The sequence below is a fragment of the Leopardus geoffroyi genome, chromosome E3 (assembly GCF_018350155.1).
Source record: "Leopardus geoffroyi isolate Oge1 chromosome E3, O.geoffroyi_Oge1_pat1.0, whole genome shotgun sequence".
In the NCBI taxonomy this organism is placed as follows: Eukaryota; Metazoa; Chordata; class Mammalia; order Carnivora; family Felidae; genus Leopardus; species Leopardus geoffroyi.
The window spans coordinates 39,215,730-39,235,431 of NC_059340.1; the positions used below are offsets into that span (position 1 = coordinate 39,215,730).

General features: G+C 48.1%; 1 protein-coding gene and 1 long non-coding RNA gene across 5 annotated transcripts; one reads left to right on the top strand and one right to left on the bottom strand.

The window, feature by feature from the left end:
- Nucleotides 1–785: 785 nt before the first annotated feature.
- On the bottom strand, nt 786–19,599 carry LOC123589806. Of its 3 annotated transcripts, none has more exons than XR_006708468.1 (4): nt 19,414–19,599; nt 6,310–6,466; nt 1,866–1,962; nt 786–1,342 (listed from the first exon to the last, which is right to left on the bottom strand). It is a non-coding gene; the product is annotated as an uncharacterized LOC123589806 (long non-coding RNA). The 3 variants fall into 3 exon arrangements; XR_006708466.1 differs by lacking the exon at nt 19,414–19,599 and adding an exon at nt 19,182–19,407; XR_006708467.1 differs by lacking the exon at nt 19,414–19,599 and adding an exon at nt 8,029–8,184.
- Nucleotides 2,083–15,141, top strand: MEFV (MEFV innate immuity regulator, pyrin). 2 transcript variants are annotated; one of them, XM_045462424.1, is made up of 10 exons: nt 2,083–2,439; nt 4,308–5,147; nt 6,763–7,142; nt 7,566–7,661; nt 10,787–11,017; nt 11,386–11,408; nt 13,267–13,382; nt 13,562–13,594; nt 13,939–13,971; nt 14,137–15,141. In XM_045462424.1, exons 1-10 carry the CDS (start codon nt 2,163–2,165, stop codon nt 14,688–14,690), a joined length of 2,583 nt encoding a protein of 860 aa, XP_045318380.1. In that variant the 5' UTR covers nt 2,083–2,162; the 3' UTR covers nt 14,691–15,141. The 2 variants fall into 2 exon arrangements, with proteins under 2 accessions (XP_045318380.1, XP_045318381.1); XM_045462425.1 differs by having other exon boundaries at nt 4,308–5,102.
- Nucleotides 19,600–19,702: the final 103 nt, after the last annotated feature.

Sequence of the window (19,702 nt, forward strand, 5' to 3'; positions counted from 1 at the left end):
CTAGTAACAAGGAGACACCCAGACAGATCTAAACTGAGGGACACTCTGCTTGGAACGCACTTTTCTTTTTTTTTTTTTTAATTTTTTTTTTTTTTTCAACGTTTATTTATTTTTGGGACAGAAAGAGACAGAGCATGAACGGGGGAGGGGCAGAGAGAGAGGGAGACACAGAATCGGAAACAGGCTCCAGGCTCTGAGCCATCAGCCCAGAGCCCGACGCGGGGCTCGAACTCACGGGCCGCGAGATCGTGACCTGGCTGAAGTCGGACGCTTAACCGACTGCGCCACCCAGGCGCCCCATGGAACGCACTTTTCAAAAACATTGTCTTGACAGAACTTTAAGAGGTGGGGCAAGTGTGAGAGTGTTCTAGATACAAGCAGGCTACAGAGATGTGACACCTAAAAGTGATGCAGGATCTCTGATTCAGCCCCGGATTAGGAAGGGGGAAGAGCTGTCAAGGACATTATCACCATGGCAACTGAAGAAATCTGATGATGGATTCATTAAACTATGATAATGATGTTAATTTTCCAGAGTGTGATGACTGTATTCTGAGTATTTAAAATATCCTTGGGGCGCCTGGGTGGCTCAGTCAGTTAAGCATCCGACTTCGGCTCAGGTCACAATCTTTCAGTTTGTGGGTTCGAGTCCCATGTCAGGCTCTGCATTGACAGCTCAGAGCCTGGAGCCTCCTACAGATTCTGTGTCTCCCCGTCTCTCTCTCTGCCCCTCCCCTGCTCATTCTCTCTCTCAAAAAATAAATAAACATTAAAATAAATAAAATAGTATCCTTATATCCTCGTTCTTAGTACTTAGGGTATCTGGTATTTGGAGTACTATCTGATAATGTTTGAGATTCATTACCGAATGGTTCAGAGGGGGAAAAAATGGAAAAAAAAGTTCATGCATGTGTGTATGTAAGAGAGAGAATCACCAAGTACTGTAAGATGTGAACAGTTGGTGAATCCAGGTAACTCTTCTCAACTTTTCCGTAGGTTTGAAATTTTTCAAAACAAAAAGTTGGGGATAAAAATCAGAAAGACAGAAAGCAGAAAGACAGAAGCAGTTAACTGTGGCAGAAGTCAGCTCACCACACATACGACTTGCATTAGCTCTGGAGCGACTTCTAGAACCCCACACTGGGCCATGAGCTCCAAAGGACACCTATGCCTTTTTCACCCTTCTTTCTCCAGCATCCTGGCATGGTGTCCAAAATATGTGTTTAGGGCACCTGGCTGGCTCAGTCCATAGAGCATGTGACTTTTGATCGCCGGGTTCTGAGTTCAAGCGCCGGTTCAAGAGTTCTGAGTTCAGCTGAGTTCAAGTTGGATGTAGAGCTTACTTTAAAAAAAAAAAAAAAAAAACTTGTTACACAAATGTGCATGGACCAGCACCCTCCCTCAGGGGTATGCCCTCAGGAAGCCGGGGCAGAGTAGGAAACAAATCAGTTTGACATTTCCACCCAAGGTGTTTTGAGGCCTTCACGATGCTGAAAGTACCAGACAGCTGGACCTACACCAGCAAGGGTGACACCAGGGCTTGTGTCCTGGCAGTGCCCTTCTGGCTTCGCCTCCTTCTTGGTGAGGGAAGGGCAAAGCTTGTGGGGCTGCATTTGTTGATTCCATCCCCCTCTCCCCCCGCACATTTGCTCTGGAGAGTCAATAAAATCCCAGGAGTCTGCAGGAGAACAACTGGCCAAGGGGACAGACCCTTTTCCTCTTCAGCGTGGGACCAGGGCTTTGTTCCTATTCCCCACGCCCGCCCCCATATCCTGGGAGGAGAGAGGGAAGCATCTGAGTGCCTGCTCAGGATGAAGGCTCTGGAATCCGATCCCAGACCCCCTTCCACGCACACACATATTTACCCGATGCTCTGCAGGCCGGTATGTGGAGGTGAGGGGTGGGACATCTGGAGGACCATGTGTCTGGAAAGGCGTTGTGCCCTCCCAGCCCTCTCCAAACCTGTCAGAAAGAGAACATGAGCCAGTGATGACACTGGGAACAAACAAACAATGACACTCACAGATCCATTTTCACCAGAGTGCAGAGTGTTTCCTGTGCCTTTTCCGTTATTTCACAACCTGTCTCTTTTTACTCACCCTCTGGGCTCCAGGACAGAAGCTGTTTCAGACATCTGGCTCCGGCCTCTCCTGGTCAACACCATGATCAAGACCCCTAGTGACCATCTGCTGCACTCCCTGGAGGGGCTGGTGCCCAACGACTTTGAGAGGTTCAAGTTTAAGCTCCAGAACACCAGCCTGGAGAAGGATCAATCCCGGATCCCCCGGGGCCAGCTCCAGAAAGCCAGGCCAGTGAGGCTGGCCACCCTGCTGATCACCCACTATGGGGAAGAGTGTGCCGTGCGGCTGACCCTGCAGGTCCTGAGGGCCATCAACCAGAACTTCCTGGCAGAGGAGCTCCACAAGGCGACTGACCCAGGTAAGCAGGTCCCATGCCCTTGCATCCTGCAGCACGACTTCGGGCTGTTCATGGGGTGGGGCGGAGGTGCAAGAAAGAACTTGGGTCTGGACCAGTGTGTTGTGACCTGAGGATTAGGAGTCCCGGGTTTCCCAATGACCGCAGTGACACTGGCCGAGCAATTCCTTTCTGCCGCTCAGGTCTTTGGAGCTGGGTGAGCATAGCCAAAGCTCCCAAAGGCTTAAAAAAAAAAAAAAAAACAAAAAGACTGAGATTCTGACTGTGGGACAGAATCAGAAGAGGCAGGAGCTAGATGCCTGATCTTAGAGGATCCTGCACTTCCTAAGTGCTTAACGCTTGTGGACCGACAAGTATCTTGGGGAGAGGACCCACCTAATTTCTTTTGAGCTCTCTGACCCATTTCACAACGGTATTCTAAAATTCCCAATCCTTTTTCTTCCTTTCCTCCATCTTTTCTCTTCCCTTGTTTTCCTCCCTTCTGCCTCTTGTTCTTCTGCTCCTGTTTGGTTGCAAGTTTCTGATTTCATTCCACTGTGATCGACAAATGTGACTTATTTGATGTTTGCTTTTAAAGATTTTGTGTGTGTGAGATTTGGGGGGAGAGCTAATACGTGGTCGGCTTAAAAAAATATTCTTTCTCGCTTCTCAGCCTTTTGGCTAAGATCAAGTGTAAAAAAGTACTCTTTAATGTTTGAGTATTTCTTCTACTTCCAGACTCCAAGGACACATTAGAAATGCTTTCCATGTGTGTTTTTTGAAGTAGAAATGTTTAAATAACATGGAACTTCTTGCCGTTTGAAAGAGTGATGAATTAAACCGTAATCGGAGTCTAGTGTCATTTGATGAGAATTTTTTTTTTTTTTTTGGATGAGGAGAATTTCTAAGTTACTTTGTTATGTTTTAAAACCTGGTTATTAGCATCTTCAGGGCTTTCCCCCCAGTTCCAGAGCCAGTTCCAAGAACTTAACATTTTCCTAGGAAGCAACATGTTTTTACAACAGCCAAGTGTTTTAAACCACTCTGAGGTCATTTCAATAAGAGCTTCTTCAAACGAAACATTAAGGTGCTAATTACAAAAAATCTTCATTTCTTTACTAGAGTAGCGGTTTTCAAGTTACATCCCAGGAAGATGTTTCAGGGATTCTTTGGAATGTCAGCAAATACTTAATTCAAATTTTATTAACTTTTCTAACTCACAAAACCAACAAATTCATGTTAATATGTGTCATTAGGGGCGCTTGACAAACACCTTAATACTTCTTTATTGAGGGATTTTATAAGTGAGCTTTGTACATGTATAATCATGCACACACTTATACAAGTAAACTAGGGTTTTTATGTATTTTATGTATTAAGAATTCTGTGTAAGGCTTTATATTGCACGTTCTCCTGTCAAAGACGTTTGAAAAGCACCATTTGGGAAATATATAACAACTAATTAGCATTTTCTTATTTAATGGTAATTGACTGCTGTTGCCTAGAACGCTCTGAACTTCTGTAATTTTTTTTTAGACAGAGCACGAGTGGAGGAGGGGGAGAGAGGGAGAGAGAAAATCTTTTCAAAATTTATTTGTTTTTTAAAAAGACAGAACGCACGTGGGGGAGGGGCAGAGAGAGAGAGAGAGACAGGGAGACACATATTCGGAAGCAGGCTCCAGGCTCGGAGCTGTCAGCAGAGCCCGACGCGGGGCTCGAACCTGTGAACCACGAGGTCACGACCCGAGCCGAAGTCGGACGCTTACCCGACTGAGCCGCCCCGGCGCCCCAAAACCTCTGTAATTAAGAGGATTCCCCTTCTCTCCCTTCTCCCAACCCCTGGCCCCGAGCACCACACATTTTCATGCCTTTGCATCTTGCTGTCTTTGCAGAGTCTCTGATACAAGAAAGTGGCGCAGACGGTTCAGCAATGTCTTGCCCCTCCGGGGAGAATAAGCCCAAAGGCCTGAGGATACCAGATGTCCTGGAAGGTGATAGGCAGCGGCAAAGTGGTGACGGGGCCCCCAGTCTGCCATCCAGCCAGCCTGAGGCTGGAAGGGGGACCCAGAAGAAGCCTCAGGGAAAACGGAGAGATCAGAAGACCTCCGAAGGCCTGGATATGCTGGGCAAGCCAGGGGCTAGGAACGCGACTCTGTCCTCCAGGAAATGCCCATTCCCTGGCAAGCTGCAGGGGGAAAGGGGGATCGATCCCAGTGTGAGGCTACGCAGGAATGCCAGCTCTTTAGGAAGGCTCCAAGGACTGAACTATGGGTCGCTTACTGGGTCCCTAGGAAGGACAAAATCCAAAATAAATGAAGCACATTTACCTTCTGGACAGAAGCGCCCCAGAAGTCTTGAAATTACCATTTTTTCAGGAGAGAGAGAAGTCCCCAATCCAGAAACTCTTCTGTCTCAAGAGAAAATGAGAAGTGACAATCCAGACTCAGCGGCCACCCTCGGTGAAGTGGCCACTCTGAATGTAGGGGCTACTGTGACTCCAGAGAAAGGCTTTAGGAATCCAGAACATTCCATGAGCCTGAAAGGGGGAGCATTCAGGAATACACTTCCCAATGTAACGCTGACTAGAGCAAAGACGACCTGGGAGCATCCAGAATCTACAGGACCTTCTAAGAAAAACGGAATTGCGGGTCAAGAACCCCCTGAGGCCTTGACAGAGGTGGTAGGCGGTGAGTTCCATGAGCCTTCAGAATCAGAAGTTCCTCCTTCTTCAGGTGAGAAAGGACCCCAAAACTCACAAGACCTGGCATCCTTAGAGACGGTGACCAGTGCAGGTGTTCCCGCACAAACCTCCTTTTATCCCCACTGTATTGATGTCACCAGATGCCTGGATTTCCCCTGACATCCCCGACCCTTTGGGAATCTGAGGTAGGATGTGAATCCTGAGAAAATGCACGTATGCACATCTTCACAAAATGCTGCATCAAAGTTCAGCCAGTCAGTTCTTAGACACCCTGAAGTCCTTTAGAATTCCAAGGGATTCATGGACTCCAGCTTGAGCATCTGGGAAAGACTGGGTAAAAATACCCGCTTCTCACAATGACCCCATGGCAGTATGTCACGGGGCTGAGATTCTGCCATTCACCCCTCTCTCTGGGCAGCAAGGAGAGCTGCTGGCTAAAATGCTAAATGTCTTTCACTTAGGAGGCAGAAATTAGGATTATGTTGGGTTGTGGGTGACAGAAATGCCAACGTAATGCTAACTGACACAAGCTAGAAGTTTGTTTCTCTTTCATATACGTGACTCACAGGTGGTTCATAACAAGGAACCAGGCTCCTGCTGCTTTTCTGTTCCACCAAGCTGGCTCTCAAGCTCATGGTCTCATTCCGAGCAGCAGGGTGGAAGGACAAAGGAGAAGAGTATCACTTAGGCAAGGTTTCCAGAAGTTTCTAGAAGCTGCTCGTGATGCCTCCATTTATATCCCTTTGGCCAGAAAGCAGTCAAATAGCCACACCTAACAGCAAGGGAGGCTGAGAAATGTAGGGGTTTGGAGGGGGGCTGGGGGTGAGAAGCAGCCATCAGTTGATGGGAAGCAATCAATTCTATCACTAGGGAAGGAGGGGAAAATGGTTACCAGGCAGGCCTCCCACAGTCTGGCTTACAGACGTGATAGGAATTCCTGGGACCTTGTGAGAGGGGGTGGGAGGGGACTGATAGATTGAGTGTGTTTCTGTTTCTTGTACCTCCTGTCATTTCTGCCTCGTGAAGTTGTGCTGTGGTCCTGGGGCACAGCTGGTCGCAGCTGTTTGTCATCATGGTGGGTTAAGCCCTTCAGCCTTATAAAGTCAAATCCCTTTCTTTACTTCTGCTTAAGACTTCCTGAACTGGATGGGAGGAGAGGTCTTTCATTGAACACACACTTCTCAACTCCTTACCATGTGCCATCGACTCTCCTAGGGGTCAGGCTGTGAGTAAATCCACGTCCTCAGGGAGATCCCGCTCACGTCTTGAGCAGCCTGGGTGGTTTTCAGCGGCAGAGCAAACACTGGTCAGAATGTCTCGCTGCCTTTATATCACCTGCCAGATCCGCGTCTGTGTGGGAAGAAGGCACAGAATTTATAACAAAAGACCCTTCTTTAGGATAAATACCCAAGGATTGCAAGTCTCAGGACTGCCCTGAGATCTAGCCCTTAGCCCTCAGTTCCAGTGGGTGGTTGACTGCCTTGCTGGAGCGAAGTCAGGGGAGGACAAGCTAGAAGCGGCCACAGTCTAACCAGGAACTCGTGTGTCCCAGGCGTGGGCTCGCTCCCTCTGCTGTGCTTGGTAGCACCCCTGCGTCACACCTTGGCTTTGTCACTCAGGAACTTTTTCCACTGCCGTGTCTCCAGGGAAGCCACGGGATGAGGCTGTGTATGTCCTTGGCCGTGCCCAGGAAGGAGACCCGGTTGGTGGCACGCACGTGCGCGATTCCTGCAGACGCTCCGTGGCTTCTAGGGATCCCAAGACCTCAGACAGCTGCTCAACTAGCTGGCTCCAGAGCCAGGCCCCACTCTTGGTAAAGAACTCAGGAGACTGCAAGCAGCAGGAGGGCCTGCAGATGACCAGCTTGAGCCCCAAGGCCCTGCCACAGTGTGAGCGACATATGAGGCAGGCCCAGTTGCTCTTCTGCGAGGACCACAGGGAGCCTATCTGCCTCATCTGCAGGCTGAGTCAAGAGCACCGAGGCCACCGGGTGCGCCCCCTCGAGGAGGCTGCCCTGGAATATAAGGTAGGGCTTCCTGTTGTGGCCGGGGGCGGGGGGCTTTCTCTGCTGGTCACTGGGACGTGCCACGGCAGCTTTGTTTTCCCAACAACCCTGGGGGGTTGATGCATTAACCAGCATTCTTGGGTTGTAAATGACAAAACACAACACAAACCAGACCAGCAAGGAGGGAATTTAGTGGTTCGTGTAGCTGAGATCCGAGGGCACTGGCTTCAGGCATCGCTGAATCCAGGGGCTCACAGGTCTTTGTGAATCTCTCACCACTTCTTGGCTCTGCTTCCCTTGTGAGATGGATTCATTCTTCCTCTTTCCTGGGCACCCTCCCTATGCTCTTGGCTGCAACACCATCCGCCTTACTCCCTACAGATTTTTCCCTCTAGAGTTGGCACCAACTCCAAGTTTCAACTTCACAAAGTGCCCCTTTTCCAGGAGCAAATTCAAAAGCAGCTGGAGTATCTGAAGGAGTTGAGAAAATCTGGGGAGGAGCAGAGATCTCAGGGGGATAAGAAGACCGCGGACTTCCTGGTAAGGCCAGGGGTGTTCTGTGGCCAGTCCTTGCCTGGATTCACCCCTACAGAAGGAGGGAGGGGACCAAGTGTGAGCAGGAGGGTCCCCAAATTATGTTCTGGTTCGTAGGGAAACAGAACTGATCACATATTTAGAACCACCTGCTTTTGGGGCTCCTGGGTAGCTCAGTCGGTTAAGCATCTGACTTTGGCTCAGGTCATAATCTCACGGTTCATGGGTTCGAGCCCTGCATCGGGCTCTGTGCTGACAGCTCAGAGCCTGGAGCCTGCTTCGGATTGTGTCTCCCTCTCTCTCTGCCCCTCCCCTGCTTGTGTGCACTCTCTCTCTCTCAAAAACAAATAAACATTAAAAAAAATAGAATCACCTGTTCTTGACGGGGCAAGGAGGTGACAGGAATCCAAGGATGAGCTTGCCCCTGGAGAGGGAGACCCACCTCCAGCAGGGAAGGGAATCTCCGAGGACCCTGTGTTTCTCATACTCGCCGCAAAATGGTTCAGCGAAACTAACACCAGTGGCTGTTGGTGAGGGATGGGATTGAGGAAATGGGACGTGAGACTTTTCCATTTTGTTTTATTTTTTTTTAATCTTATTTATTTATTTTGAGGGGGGAGGGGCAGAGAGGGGGTTAGAGAGAGAATCCCAAGCGGGCTCCAGCCTGTCAGCGGGGGGCCCCACTCAGGGCTCAATCTCACGAACCGTGAATTCATGACCTGAGCCAAAATCAAGAGTCAGATGCTTAGCCAACTGAGCCACCCAGGTGCCCCAAGACTTTTCCATTTTAAATAGTCCTCTGCGTCGTTTTTATAATTGTTGTCCATTTTATTTTTTTTACAAACACCATATTGATTTTTAAAATTCAAATGGTTAAAGTCGACATTTTCTTTAAAACTGTCACTTTGTGGTGCCACGTATTTCAATAAATACACTTGTGGGCCTTCCTCTGTGGAACTTGGACACATAGGTTGCTTCCTTTTTCCCTGCAAGCGAATTCGCCTCCCCCAATGAGCCTTAATTTGCCTGACGCATTTCTGTTGCCTGGACACCATCTCCTACCACACCACAATGGGGAACAGGCAAAGATAACAAAGGGCAGGAATGGGGACAGGCATGGCATTGGCCCAGGTGTCTGACTTGCGGGAAACTCATGAAGTGTAATAAAAGAAAACCCTATAATCCTAAGTGGCTTGGAACGTGTGGGTGAAGGAGAGGTCAGGGATGCCCCTGTCATGAAGGTGAGGCAGAGCCTGGGTCGCAGGGAAACTCAGGTGGACAAGAAGGTCTGCCCTTCCCTTAAGACACTCACAATGACATGAGCCCCTGTAGAAAGGTGATGTTGTTTTCCCCTTCTGTTCTTCCTCCTTCTTCCAACAGTCAAAAAAAATTTTTTTGTTTCATCATATGGAAGGGGGAAGGGGAAGCTCTTTTTTATAGCACAATGCCAGCTAAAACAAATATAGAAGAATAATTGAATTAGAAATTTGCCAGGGGCACCTGGGTGGCTCAGTCAGTTGAGCGTCTGACTTCGGCTCAAGTCATGATCTCACAGTTCATGAGTTCGAGGTCCACATCAGGCTCGCTGCAATCAGTGTAGAGCCCACTTCAGATCCTCTGTCCCCCTCCCCCGCCCCCATCTCTCTCTCCCCTCCCCCACACCCTCTCTCTCAAAAATAAACAATAAAAAACAAAACATTTCCATTACACGAGCACCGGTATAAGAATTGACACCAACAGGGATCATCGACAGATGCTAAAATTTTCAGCAGGAGATTGTAAGAGAACAGGATACTGACTCCTCTGATTACTTGATAATTATAAAGAAAATAATGTATATTTACAGTGGAGAGATGTGATAGACCCCCTCCTCAACCAAGTGACCGATCTCAGTCTCACAATAATAGTGAGGGACAAAGTGGACACTCTGCCTCCCCGTGCCATGTGCTAGGGAAGCCAGAGCACTAAGTATATGGTATTCTTGTCCACGACATGTAGCCGAATTTAATCATGGGCAAAACTATCAAACAATTTTAGAACAGTAAACATGACAACTGGCCTGTCCTCTTTAAGAAAGAAAAAAGCCAGTGTTGCTACCATCAACAACCACCACCAAAGGTAAGGAGACATTTTTGGTTCAAAAGGACCAACTATGCTTTTGAGCCAAAAATGAAACGACTTTTTTTTAAGTCCAGATCCTAGAGGATCCGAAGGGGCTTCTCTCTCCATGGAGGAAGGGGAAGGTGCCCTAGAGCCATTTCACCTCTCTGCAGGAACTCTCTAGTGATGAGGAGAAAGAGGGTGGTAGAATATGGACCAAGGCTGACCTCTGTGCAATGGTAGTGGAGGTCAAGTTCACTTCACAGGAATGGACGACGGCCTCCATTCAGAGCCACACTGAAGACCTTCTACATGCCAACACTTTGACAGGGACTGAGGTCTCCCTCCTGGACGATTTGGTAGTTATAACCTCGTCCATTTATGACCCCAGGTAGAGGCCATCCGCACACTGGCTTTCAAGGAAGAAAGAAGGTGACACCGGGTATCTTAGTGTCCTGTGGCTGCCGTAACCAAGTGCCACGGACAGAATGGCTTAAACCACAGAAATATATTCTCTACAGTTCTAGAGGCCAGAAGTCCAGCATCAAGTTGCTGGCAGGATTGGTTCCTTCTGAAGGTTTTGAGGGAAAGACACATCCCGGGATTCTCCCCTCAGCTTGTTCACCTTCTGCCTACGTTTCTTCACATGGCGTTCTCCCCGTGTGTCTGTGTCCCAACTTCCCCACTGCAGGATGACCTCATCTTAACTGATTGCATCTGTGATGACGCTGTTTCCACATAAGATCATATTCTTTACGTAGCAGAGGTTGGGATTTCAACGTAGGTATTTGAGGGAGTACAAATCAACCCATGACACTAGGTTTCAGGGCATTTTACGAGAGCCAGCCCCTGCCACTCTCAGTCTGTTCTGGAAGGTTCTGTCCATTTTGCCTCCTGCTCTGAAATGCAGGCCTCCAAGAAGCTGAGGAAGCCTGCCTCTTATCCATCGCCAGGAGGTGGGCTTCTGGGGATTCTCTGGGCACACACATCCAGCACACTGCACAGACCCCCTACACCTTTCTGCTCCCCAGAAACAAATCGAAACCCGGAAGCAGAGAATCCGGCACCAGTTGAAGCAGCTGTACCATTTTCTGGAAGAGCAAGAGAAGTTCTTCATGGCCTCCCTAGAGGAGCTGGGCCAGACCATTGGCCACGTCAGGGAGTCATACAGCACCCGAGCGTCCAGAGACATCGCCCTTCTCAATGAGCTGATTGGGGAGATGGAGGTCAAACAGAGCCAGCCGGAATGGGAGCTCATGCAGGTGAGTGTGGTTGTACCCGGCCTTCCCCTGCCCGCTGTGCCCAGCAGGACGACATGGGCTCCCAGCACTGCAATAGTTCTAACCCAAGTCAGTACAGGACGAGAGTCTTACGCCCAGATCCCTTTGATGAGCTCTCAAGAGCCCAGGGTGTCCCAGCATCCAAGGGATCCCCTGGCATCTCCGAGAAGAGAAAAGCAGGGCTTGGGTGTGGTTCTGCTACAAGCCCCACTGGGCAATGAGAATTAGAACTGGGGAGAGGTGCCCACTTTTACTGATACCCTGGGGCTGAGAGATCAGGAGGAAGGGCCAGGAGTCAGCACAGCCCCTAGGAGACTGGTAATGGAGAGCTTCCCTCTTTTCTCTCCTAGGACATCGGAGTCACCCTGCACAGGTACCGAGAGGTTCCCTCCTGTTTCCTTGGGTGTGCTACAGGAAGCAGTAGGGGAGGCATTCCTAGGAGGGAGATGCTCCCAACCCCGGGTTTGTGACTCCTCCTGGGCTTCTCCCATCTCCTGCAGCTTGCAAAGGCCTTTTTGGATTTGTGTAGGGAAAATGGGAGTGTGATCAGGAGGAAGAGCACGGGCTGAAGACCGGAAGGAACAAACACAGCCTGTGGTGCTAACGGTGGTTCCTAAGAAACCTCCCTAAAGGCGAACTGCCTCACGAAAACTGTTCCTGCAGAAGTGGCTCCCTCCCTGAGCCCACGAATGCTTATGGGGAGGGAAACGCCTACTAAGGGGGGAGATGCTAAGCCCAGCCCACAGGGGAGGGAAGAGAAAGGGAGAGAGGACGCTGGATGTTACAGTCATCCTGGGAGCTTTACAAAAAAGCCTGACATCCAAGCCCTGGCACACAAATTCAACCCAAATCTCCAAGAGTCTGACCCTGGCATCATTTTTCTTGTCCTTTCCCCGTTTTTTTTTTTTTTGGTTTTTTTGGGGTTTTTTTTTTTTTTTTTTTTTGGTGGTAAAACATATCTTACATGAAATTTACCACTTTAACCATTTTTAGATGTACAGTTTAGTGGCATTAAGTACATTCGTATTATCGTGCAACCGACACCACCATCGTCTCCAGAACTTTTTCATCCTCCCAAATGGAAACTTCATACTATTAAACCTTAACTCCCCACTGCCCCCTCACCCAACCCCTGGCAACCACCAATCTACTTTCTGTCTTTGTGAATTCGACTACTTGAACTGCTTCAGAGAAGTAGAATCATTCCGTATTTGTGCTGTTGTGCCTGGCTTATCTCACTCAGCGTAATGTCTTCGAGGTCCATCCACATTATAGGATGTATCCGAATTTGGTTCATTTTTTTAGGCTGAGAAATACTCCATTGTATGTCGACACCAATATTGTTTATCCTTTCATCCATCAGTGGACACTTGGATTGCTCCCACCTTACAGCTATTGTGAATGATGCTGCTACAAATACATCTGTTTGAGTCTCTGCTTTCAATTCTTTGGGGTATATACCCAAAAGTAGAATTGATGTGTCATATAGCAATTCTATGTTTGGTTTTTTGAGGAACCATTATACTATTTCCCACCGTGTCTGCACCATTTTACGTTCCTACCACCAATGCACAAGGGTCCCAATTTTTCCAGGTCCTTGCTAATACCTGTCATTTTGATTTTTTTTCAAAATAATAATAGCCATTCTAATGAGTCATATCTCATTGTGGCTCTTTGTTCTTCTTATCATTTCTATTTCAACAGCAAAAGACCGAAGAAGTGTAATTAATTTGACCTAGCTAATTCTGGGCTGAACATTTCAGTATCAGCACCATTTTCAGGCCACTATTAAAACTGATCGTGGTTTTGATATCAGCGTTTTTTAAAAACCCCTAGGTCATGCCAATCTGTGGCCAAAGTTGAGGACCAGTGTTTAAAACTCAAAGTCCAGAGAAGACTTTCTTTGCAAAACCCAGGCAGAACTGGGTGTGCCCTGTGGAGGTTGCACCTTACTTCCAGCTCATGGGAGCTACCCCTAGGCTCCTGCCTTCTCTGGCCAACAGTCTTTTTTTAATTTCAGAGAAAGAGAGAGTGCTCGTGGGGGAGGGGCAGAGAGAGAGAGAGAGAGAGAGAAATCTTAAGCAAATTCCAAGCTCATTGTAGAGCCTGACTCGGGGCTCAATCCCACGACCCTGGGACCATGATCCCAAGATCATGACCTGAGCCAAAATCAAGAGCCAGACGCTCAACCGACTGAGCCACCCAGGCGCCCCAACATCTTTTGTCTCTAGGGCCAAGATGGTGACTGTCCCTAAGCCATGGGCCACTCCTCCAGAGGTGGAAAAAAAGATGCATTTGTTCTACCAGAAATCAGAGTTTGTGGAGAAGAGCATGAAGTACTTCTCGGGTAGGTGGGCTAGGAAGAAAATGGGAGGTACCTGCTGACCTCCTCCCTGAGATCCACATAGCCCAGAACCCCCGGGCATCTCTTCCCCATTGCCCACAGCCATTCTGACGCCACCTTCAGCCTCTTCCGGATCTGTCCCTAGCCACGGAACCTAACTCAACGTCCCTTTCTTCTTTTAGAAATTCTGCATTCAGAAATGGACACCATCAATGGTGAGTATAGTGGTGGTATAATGTGCTTGCCAGGGGCTACTGTGATATTCCCTATGCTTGACTTCTGGGCATTATTTAGAAGAGAGAGAAACACGCGTATCAAAGGCAGAAGAAAGCCCTCATAGGCTCTGTACTGGACTTGTTGGTTGGGTCGTCTCATCAGACCACAGAGTCTCCAAGGCAGACCCTGGGGTCTGGGAGGAATGGGGTTAATCCAAGCAGAGGAATCCTGAGCTGGGATGGGGATCCTTGTCTGTCCTGGTTGCAGTGACCAGAGTAGATTTAGCCTCTCTGAATTGGGATGCTCAGGGTTCCCCCCTCTCCCATCTTGTTTTTCTCTATAGTTCCAGAACTGATTTGCGCTCAGACACATGCCGGTAAGTGCCCAGACCAAGGCAAGTGGCCTTCGCCTGCTGGGTCCCCGTGCTGACCTCCACTGAATTCTAGAAGAATGTCCCTTTGCATGTTTCCTGGAGGTGGGGAGGACCCTGTGGGGATGTTGCCCATGGACCCCCAGCTAGATATTCTAATTCTCTCTGCAGTTAATGTGATTCTGGACACAGAAACTGCCCACCCCAATCTCATCTTCTCTAATGACCTGAAAAGCGTGAGACTTGGAAACAAGTGGGATCGTCTGCCTGACAGTCCAGAAAGATTCGATAGTTGCATCATTGCCCTAGGCCTTCCAAGCTTCCTCTCTGGCCGCCATTATTGGGAAGTGGAGGTAGGAAACAAGACAGGGTGGATCCTGGGTATCTGCAAGGCATCCATGAGCAGGAAGGGGAACATGACTCTGTCACCTGACAATGGCTATTGGGTGGTGATGATGACAAAGCGAAGCGAATTCCAGGTGTCCACCATTCCCCCAACGCGCCTGCAGATGACGGAACCCCCCAGACGTGTCGGCATCTTCCTTGATTACACCACCGGAGACATTTCCTTTTACAATGTAACAAACAAATCCGTTATCTACACATTCACCAGCTTCTCTTGCTCTGGGCCCCTTCAGCCTATCTTCAGCCCTGGAACACATGACGGAGGGAAGAACACGGATCCTCTGATCATCTGTCCAGTGGGTGGCCAGGGGCCTCCCTGAATGCCCACCACTTTGCATCTCTCTTCTGGCTCCCAGCCTTGTATCTTGAATCCGTATACTCAACTGTCATTATCGAACACTTACTGGGTTTCAGCTGCTGTGGGTAATATATTGAATAAGAGAGTAGCGTCTATGTCCAAAATGCCTATGGGATGGTAGCAGAAATAAGCTAGGTACACAAATATTGGTAAAACAAGGGTGAAGAGAGCACATGTACTGATGATACCTCAAAGGAGGAAGTACATGGCTGTTGCTTAATAAATCCTTGTATGAATTAGCACCCTAAGATGCCCCCAAGACAGAGACCTCACCCTCAGGTTCCCTCAGAACTCTATGGCAAAGATGTGTCCCTTCATTCCATCCCCCTCTTTTCTTGAGGACTTGGAAAGCTGAAAAATCAATCAAGCAGACTGGGCCTCATAAATAAACCGATTTGAAAATTTGGTCATAATTGCACTCGGTTTGCACTCAATCTGTTGTCACTTAGTCGATCACTGTGAGATCCCACTTCCCTACTGAACACCATGAGAAAGACGGAGCTGCTCGAGTGGGAAGTGGGAAAACAGACACACATTTCAAGTGTCAGCTTTTTAAAAAAAATCTGTCCTGATCCATGGAGAATCTGTGGAATATTGGGTGTTCTAGTTCGGGTACTCCCTCTGTCATCCCCCATTTAAAGAGATGCAAAGAGAAAGGATGTAAGCGGGAGGGAGAAAAGAATCAAAAGAATATTAGACTCTAAACCTCTCCTACTCCAACTCATCTTTCCATTTTCATGCTAGAACCTAGACTGGACTCAAGTTCTCCACAGTTGTGGCCAGAACATGAAACAAGGCCTTGGTCCCTTCCTGGAGTTTGGTTCTATGCACACAATTGACACTCCAACACAGTTCATGGGTTCTATTTGCTTAGCTGTTCCCAATTTCCCCTTGATGAAACCTTTCCATGAACATCTTCCTGTATTTTCTCCAACACCTCCCCGTACACATATATTTTCTCCTGTTATTCATAAAATGGCTTCAGAATGTGAACTATTTGATGACACTTGTTACAGCTGGCCATACAACCCTTCAGAAAGATTAAATAATGTTTCATGCCCAAAGTAATGTTTGTCATTTAAACATTTTTTTTGCGGACTCAGTAGAGATGTAATGGGGTTTTACCTATGTTTTAATTTATTTATTTCATTTATTTCATCACCTGTTAGTGAGGCTGTGAATTTTCCATATGAACTCCTACTTTTCACTTCATTCTACAGGAACAGCGCAGTTCCTTTAACTACTTGCCATGTAGAATCTAGATAGGGAACTCAGCTGTCTGTAGTTCCATAAATATTTTTATGGAACTACATAAATATTTTAGATACTAAACATTTGTAAGATGAAAATTTCCCTTTTTTTTTTTCATTGAGATAGAATTCACATACCATAAAATCCACCCTTTCAAACTGTATATTAAGGGGCACCTAGGCATGCAACTTCGGCTCAGGTCAAGATCTCACGGCTTGTGAGTTCGAGCCCCGCGTCGGGCTCTGTGCTGACGGCTCGGAGCCTGGAGCCTGCTTCGGATTCTGTGTCTCCCTCTCTCTGCCCCTCCGCTGCTTGCGCTCTGTCTCCCCCTCTTAAAAATAAGCATCAAAGTATGTATCAAGCGGGTTTTAGCATATTCACAATATGTACAAACCTCAGCACTAAATCCAGAATATTTTCATCACCCCCAAAACAAGCCCTACATCCACTGGCAGTCACTTGCCATTCTGTCCTATCCCCAGCCCCTGGCAACCACTACCCACTTTTTGTCTCTGTGGATTTGCCCGTTCTGGACACTTCATGCCAGTAGAATCATACAATATGCGGGCTTCTATGACTGGGTTCTTTCGCTTGGCATGTTTTCTAGGTCCATCCATGTTAAATGATGCGTTAGTACTTCATTCCTCTTTTTATTGCTGAAAAATAATCCATTGTAGGGACATACTACATCTTGTTTAGCCACTCATCAGTTAATAGACATCTGGATTGTTTCTTTTCAGCCATTATGAATAATGCTGCTATTCCCATACAAGTTTTTGTATGGAAATATGTTTTCATTTCTCTTGAGCTTATACCTAAGAATGGAATTGCTGGGCCATGGTAATTCTGTGATATCATTCTGAGAGACTGACAAACTATTTCCAAAGTGCCTAAGCTTCTTTTCAAATATTAATGGCCATTTAGTTTTCGTGACTTCATAGCCTTTGCCTTTTGTCTTTTATCAGCTGGCAGGAGTTCTTTGTATGTTGGGAATGTCTAATTCTTTATCTGGTCTTTCTTTTACAATTGCTTTCCAGTCTATTCATGATTTGACTTTATTAATACTGTTTTTTAAAGTTTTTTTTTTTAATGTTTATTCATTTTTGAGAGACAGAGAGAGACAGAGCATGAGCAGGGAAGGGGCAGAGAGAAGGAGACATAGAGTCTGAAACAGGATCCAGGCTCTGAGCTGTCAGCACAGAGCCTGATGCGGGGCTAGAAGTCACAAACTGCGAGATCCTGACCTGAGCCGAAGTCGGATGCTCAACCGACTGAGCCACCCAGGCGCCCCAAAAGTTTTTGTAAAATACAGTTACTCAGGATTATATTTTACTTTAAGGCATTTCAGTTTCTTGTTTTGCGTCTACATTAACGTTCTTTTGTGTTCTTTTACTGGTTATTAAATTCCATTTTTTTTGTGTACAGTATAAGGAAACGAGCCTTACTTTCTTTCCAGAAGAAGAGACAATTTTTGCTTAGCATCATCTATTTTACGCTAAGTTGAAATGCTACCCTTCATACAGGTTCACAGACATTCAGGTCAATTTTGGTATTTACTATTCTTTTTTTTTTTTTTTTTTTTTCAACGTTTATTCATTTTTGGGACAGAGAGAGACAGAGCATGAACGGGGGAGGGGCAGAGAGAGAGGGAGACACAGAATCGGAAACAGGCTCCAGGCTCTGAGCCATCAGCCCAGAGCCCGACGCGGGGCTCGAACTCACGGACCGCGAGATCGTGACCTGGCTGAAGTCGGACGCTTAACCGACTGCGCCACCCAGGCGCCCCGGTATTTACTATTCTTTTCTACTGTTCTATTTATTGACTCCTAGTTCAAATCATACTGATATTATTTATTTTGAGAGAGAGAGAGAGAGAGAGAGAGAAGGACGTGAAGGAGGGGCAGAGAGGCAGGTAAAGAGAGAATCCCAAGCAAGCTCTGCACTGTCAGCATGGAATCTGATGTGGGACTCAAACTCACTAACCATGGGATCATGACCTGCATAGTTTTTTTTGGTTTTTTGTTTTTTGTTTTTTTTTTTGAGGGGGGAGGTGACAGAGAGTGCAAGCACACAGGAGGGGCAGAGAGGGAATCCCAAGCAGGCTCCGAGCTGTCAGCATGGAGCTAGATGCAGGGATGGAACCCATGAACCATAAGATCATGACCTGAGCTGAAATCAAGAGTCCCCCACTTAACTCACTGAGCCACTCAGGCCCCACCAGCACCCTTTTTTTTTTTTAGTTTATTTATTAGAAAGCACACGCCTGAGCAAGGGAGGGGCAGAGAGAGAGGGAGAGAGAATCCCAAGCAGGCTCCATAATGTCAGCACATAGCCCAACACAGAGCTCTGCCTCACCAACTGTGAAATTATGACCTGATCCCAAATAAAGAATTAACCGACTAAGCCACTCAGGTGCCCCCAAACCATACTGCTTTGCTTGAAGCAATTTTTGTTGCTGTTTGCTTTGTTTTATGTTTGATGCCTGGAAAGGCAAGTATTCTTTATTTTTACAAAAACTTGTGGTAGAACACAGTTTTGACACTACTCTGTAACATATTAAAAAAAAATTTTTTTAACGTTTATTTATTTTTGAGAGACAGAGCACGAGTAGTAGAGGAGCAGAGAAAGACACAGAGAATCTGAAGCAGGCTCCGGGCTCCGCACTGACAGGCTGACAGCGGTGAGCCTGATGTGGGGCTTGAACTCCCAAACGGCGAGATCGCGACCCGAAGTAGGACGCTTAATCGACTGAGCTACCCAGGCGCCCCTTCTGTAACATATTTTAAACCACGGCTAAGTGAGTCACCTACAGTCAAGGTTAAGAAAAAAAAATATTTGTATTTTTACTTGTGTCATCCGGCCGGAGGCTGGTGTTGCTTAGAGGAGTAAGGCAATCCCTGCCCCGAGGTTGTCACAACCCTGAGCAGTGCCTCACTGGGGAATAAACCGAGTACAGGAACAACGCAAGGAGAAAGGATGCTTAGGCCTCCGTGAGAGGCTGAGGACGGAAACGAAGACGACTGGAAAAGGACCACTAGGATTTCTCTGCAAACAAGATGACCCGTTCAGAACGCACGGTAGAAGCTGGCAAGCAGGGAAAGGGAGGGTCGCCCGGCTATGACCTACGGGCCGCCCCCGTCAGGAGGGACAGCTGTGACAGGACCCGGAACCCGGCAAAGACCTTGACCCACCACCCACTCACCGCCTCTGCAGTCCTTTGACCCACACTGGACGCTCTGGCGGAAACAGCCGCCGCCTCGCGCAGATCTTCCGGTCCTAGAGACAGCCCACATCCGGCCGAGCCGCAGGGGTGGGGTGTGGGTGGGATGGGAGTGGGACTGCCCCGTCGCAACCGCCGCGCCTGGCGGCCACCCGTTGGCTATTTGGAGCCGAACTACATTTCCCAGCAGGTCATGGAGCTACACCGCCAGTACCTGGAGAGGTGCCAGTCCGTCATGGAGGACTGGGGCCAGCTTTCTGCCTTTCGTCTCCCAAACAGAGCCCCAGACACAGCGGCTGCCGCCAGCCTAACCTCCCTCTGTCGCTGAGAGGTCTGTCGCCGGCCTCGAGCCTCGCCTTCACAAGCGCAGACTGCTCGCTCCGAGCGGGGAGACCAGGCTTCCGCACCGGAAACGAAGTACCGGTCGTGACGTAGCAGCTGCGGGGGCACCCGGTCTCCCAGAAGGCACCGCGCCCGGCCGTGCTCCTGAACTGACGGCGGCG

Bases quoted from the DNA above. Each gene is read 5' to 3' on its own strand.
- MEFV (XM_045462424.1), top strand. From the start codon at position 2,163: ATGATCAAGACCCCTAGTGACCATCTGCTGCACTCCCTGGAGGGGCTG. The intron at 13,383-13,561 runs GTAGGTGGGCTA...TTCTTCTTTTAG, and splicing joins GAGCATGAAGTACTTCTCGG to AAATTCTGCATTCAGAAATG. The intron at 13,595-13,938 runs GTGAGTATAGTG...TTTTCTCTATAG, and splicing joins AGAAATGGACACCATCAATG to TTCCAGAACTGATTTGCGCT.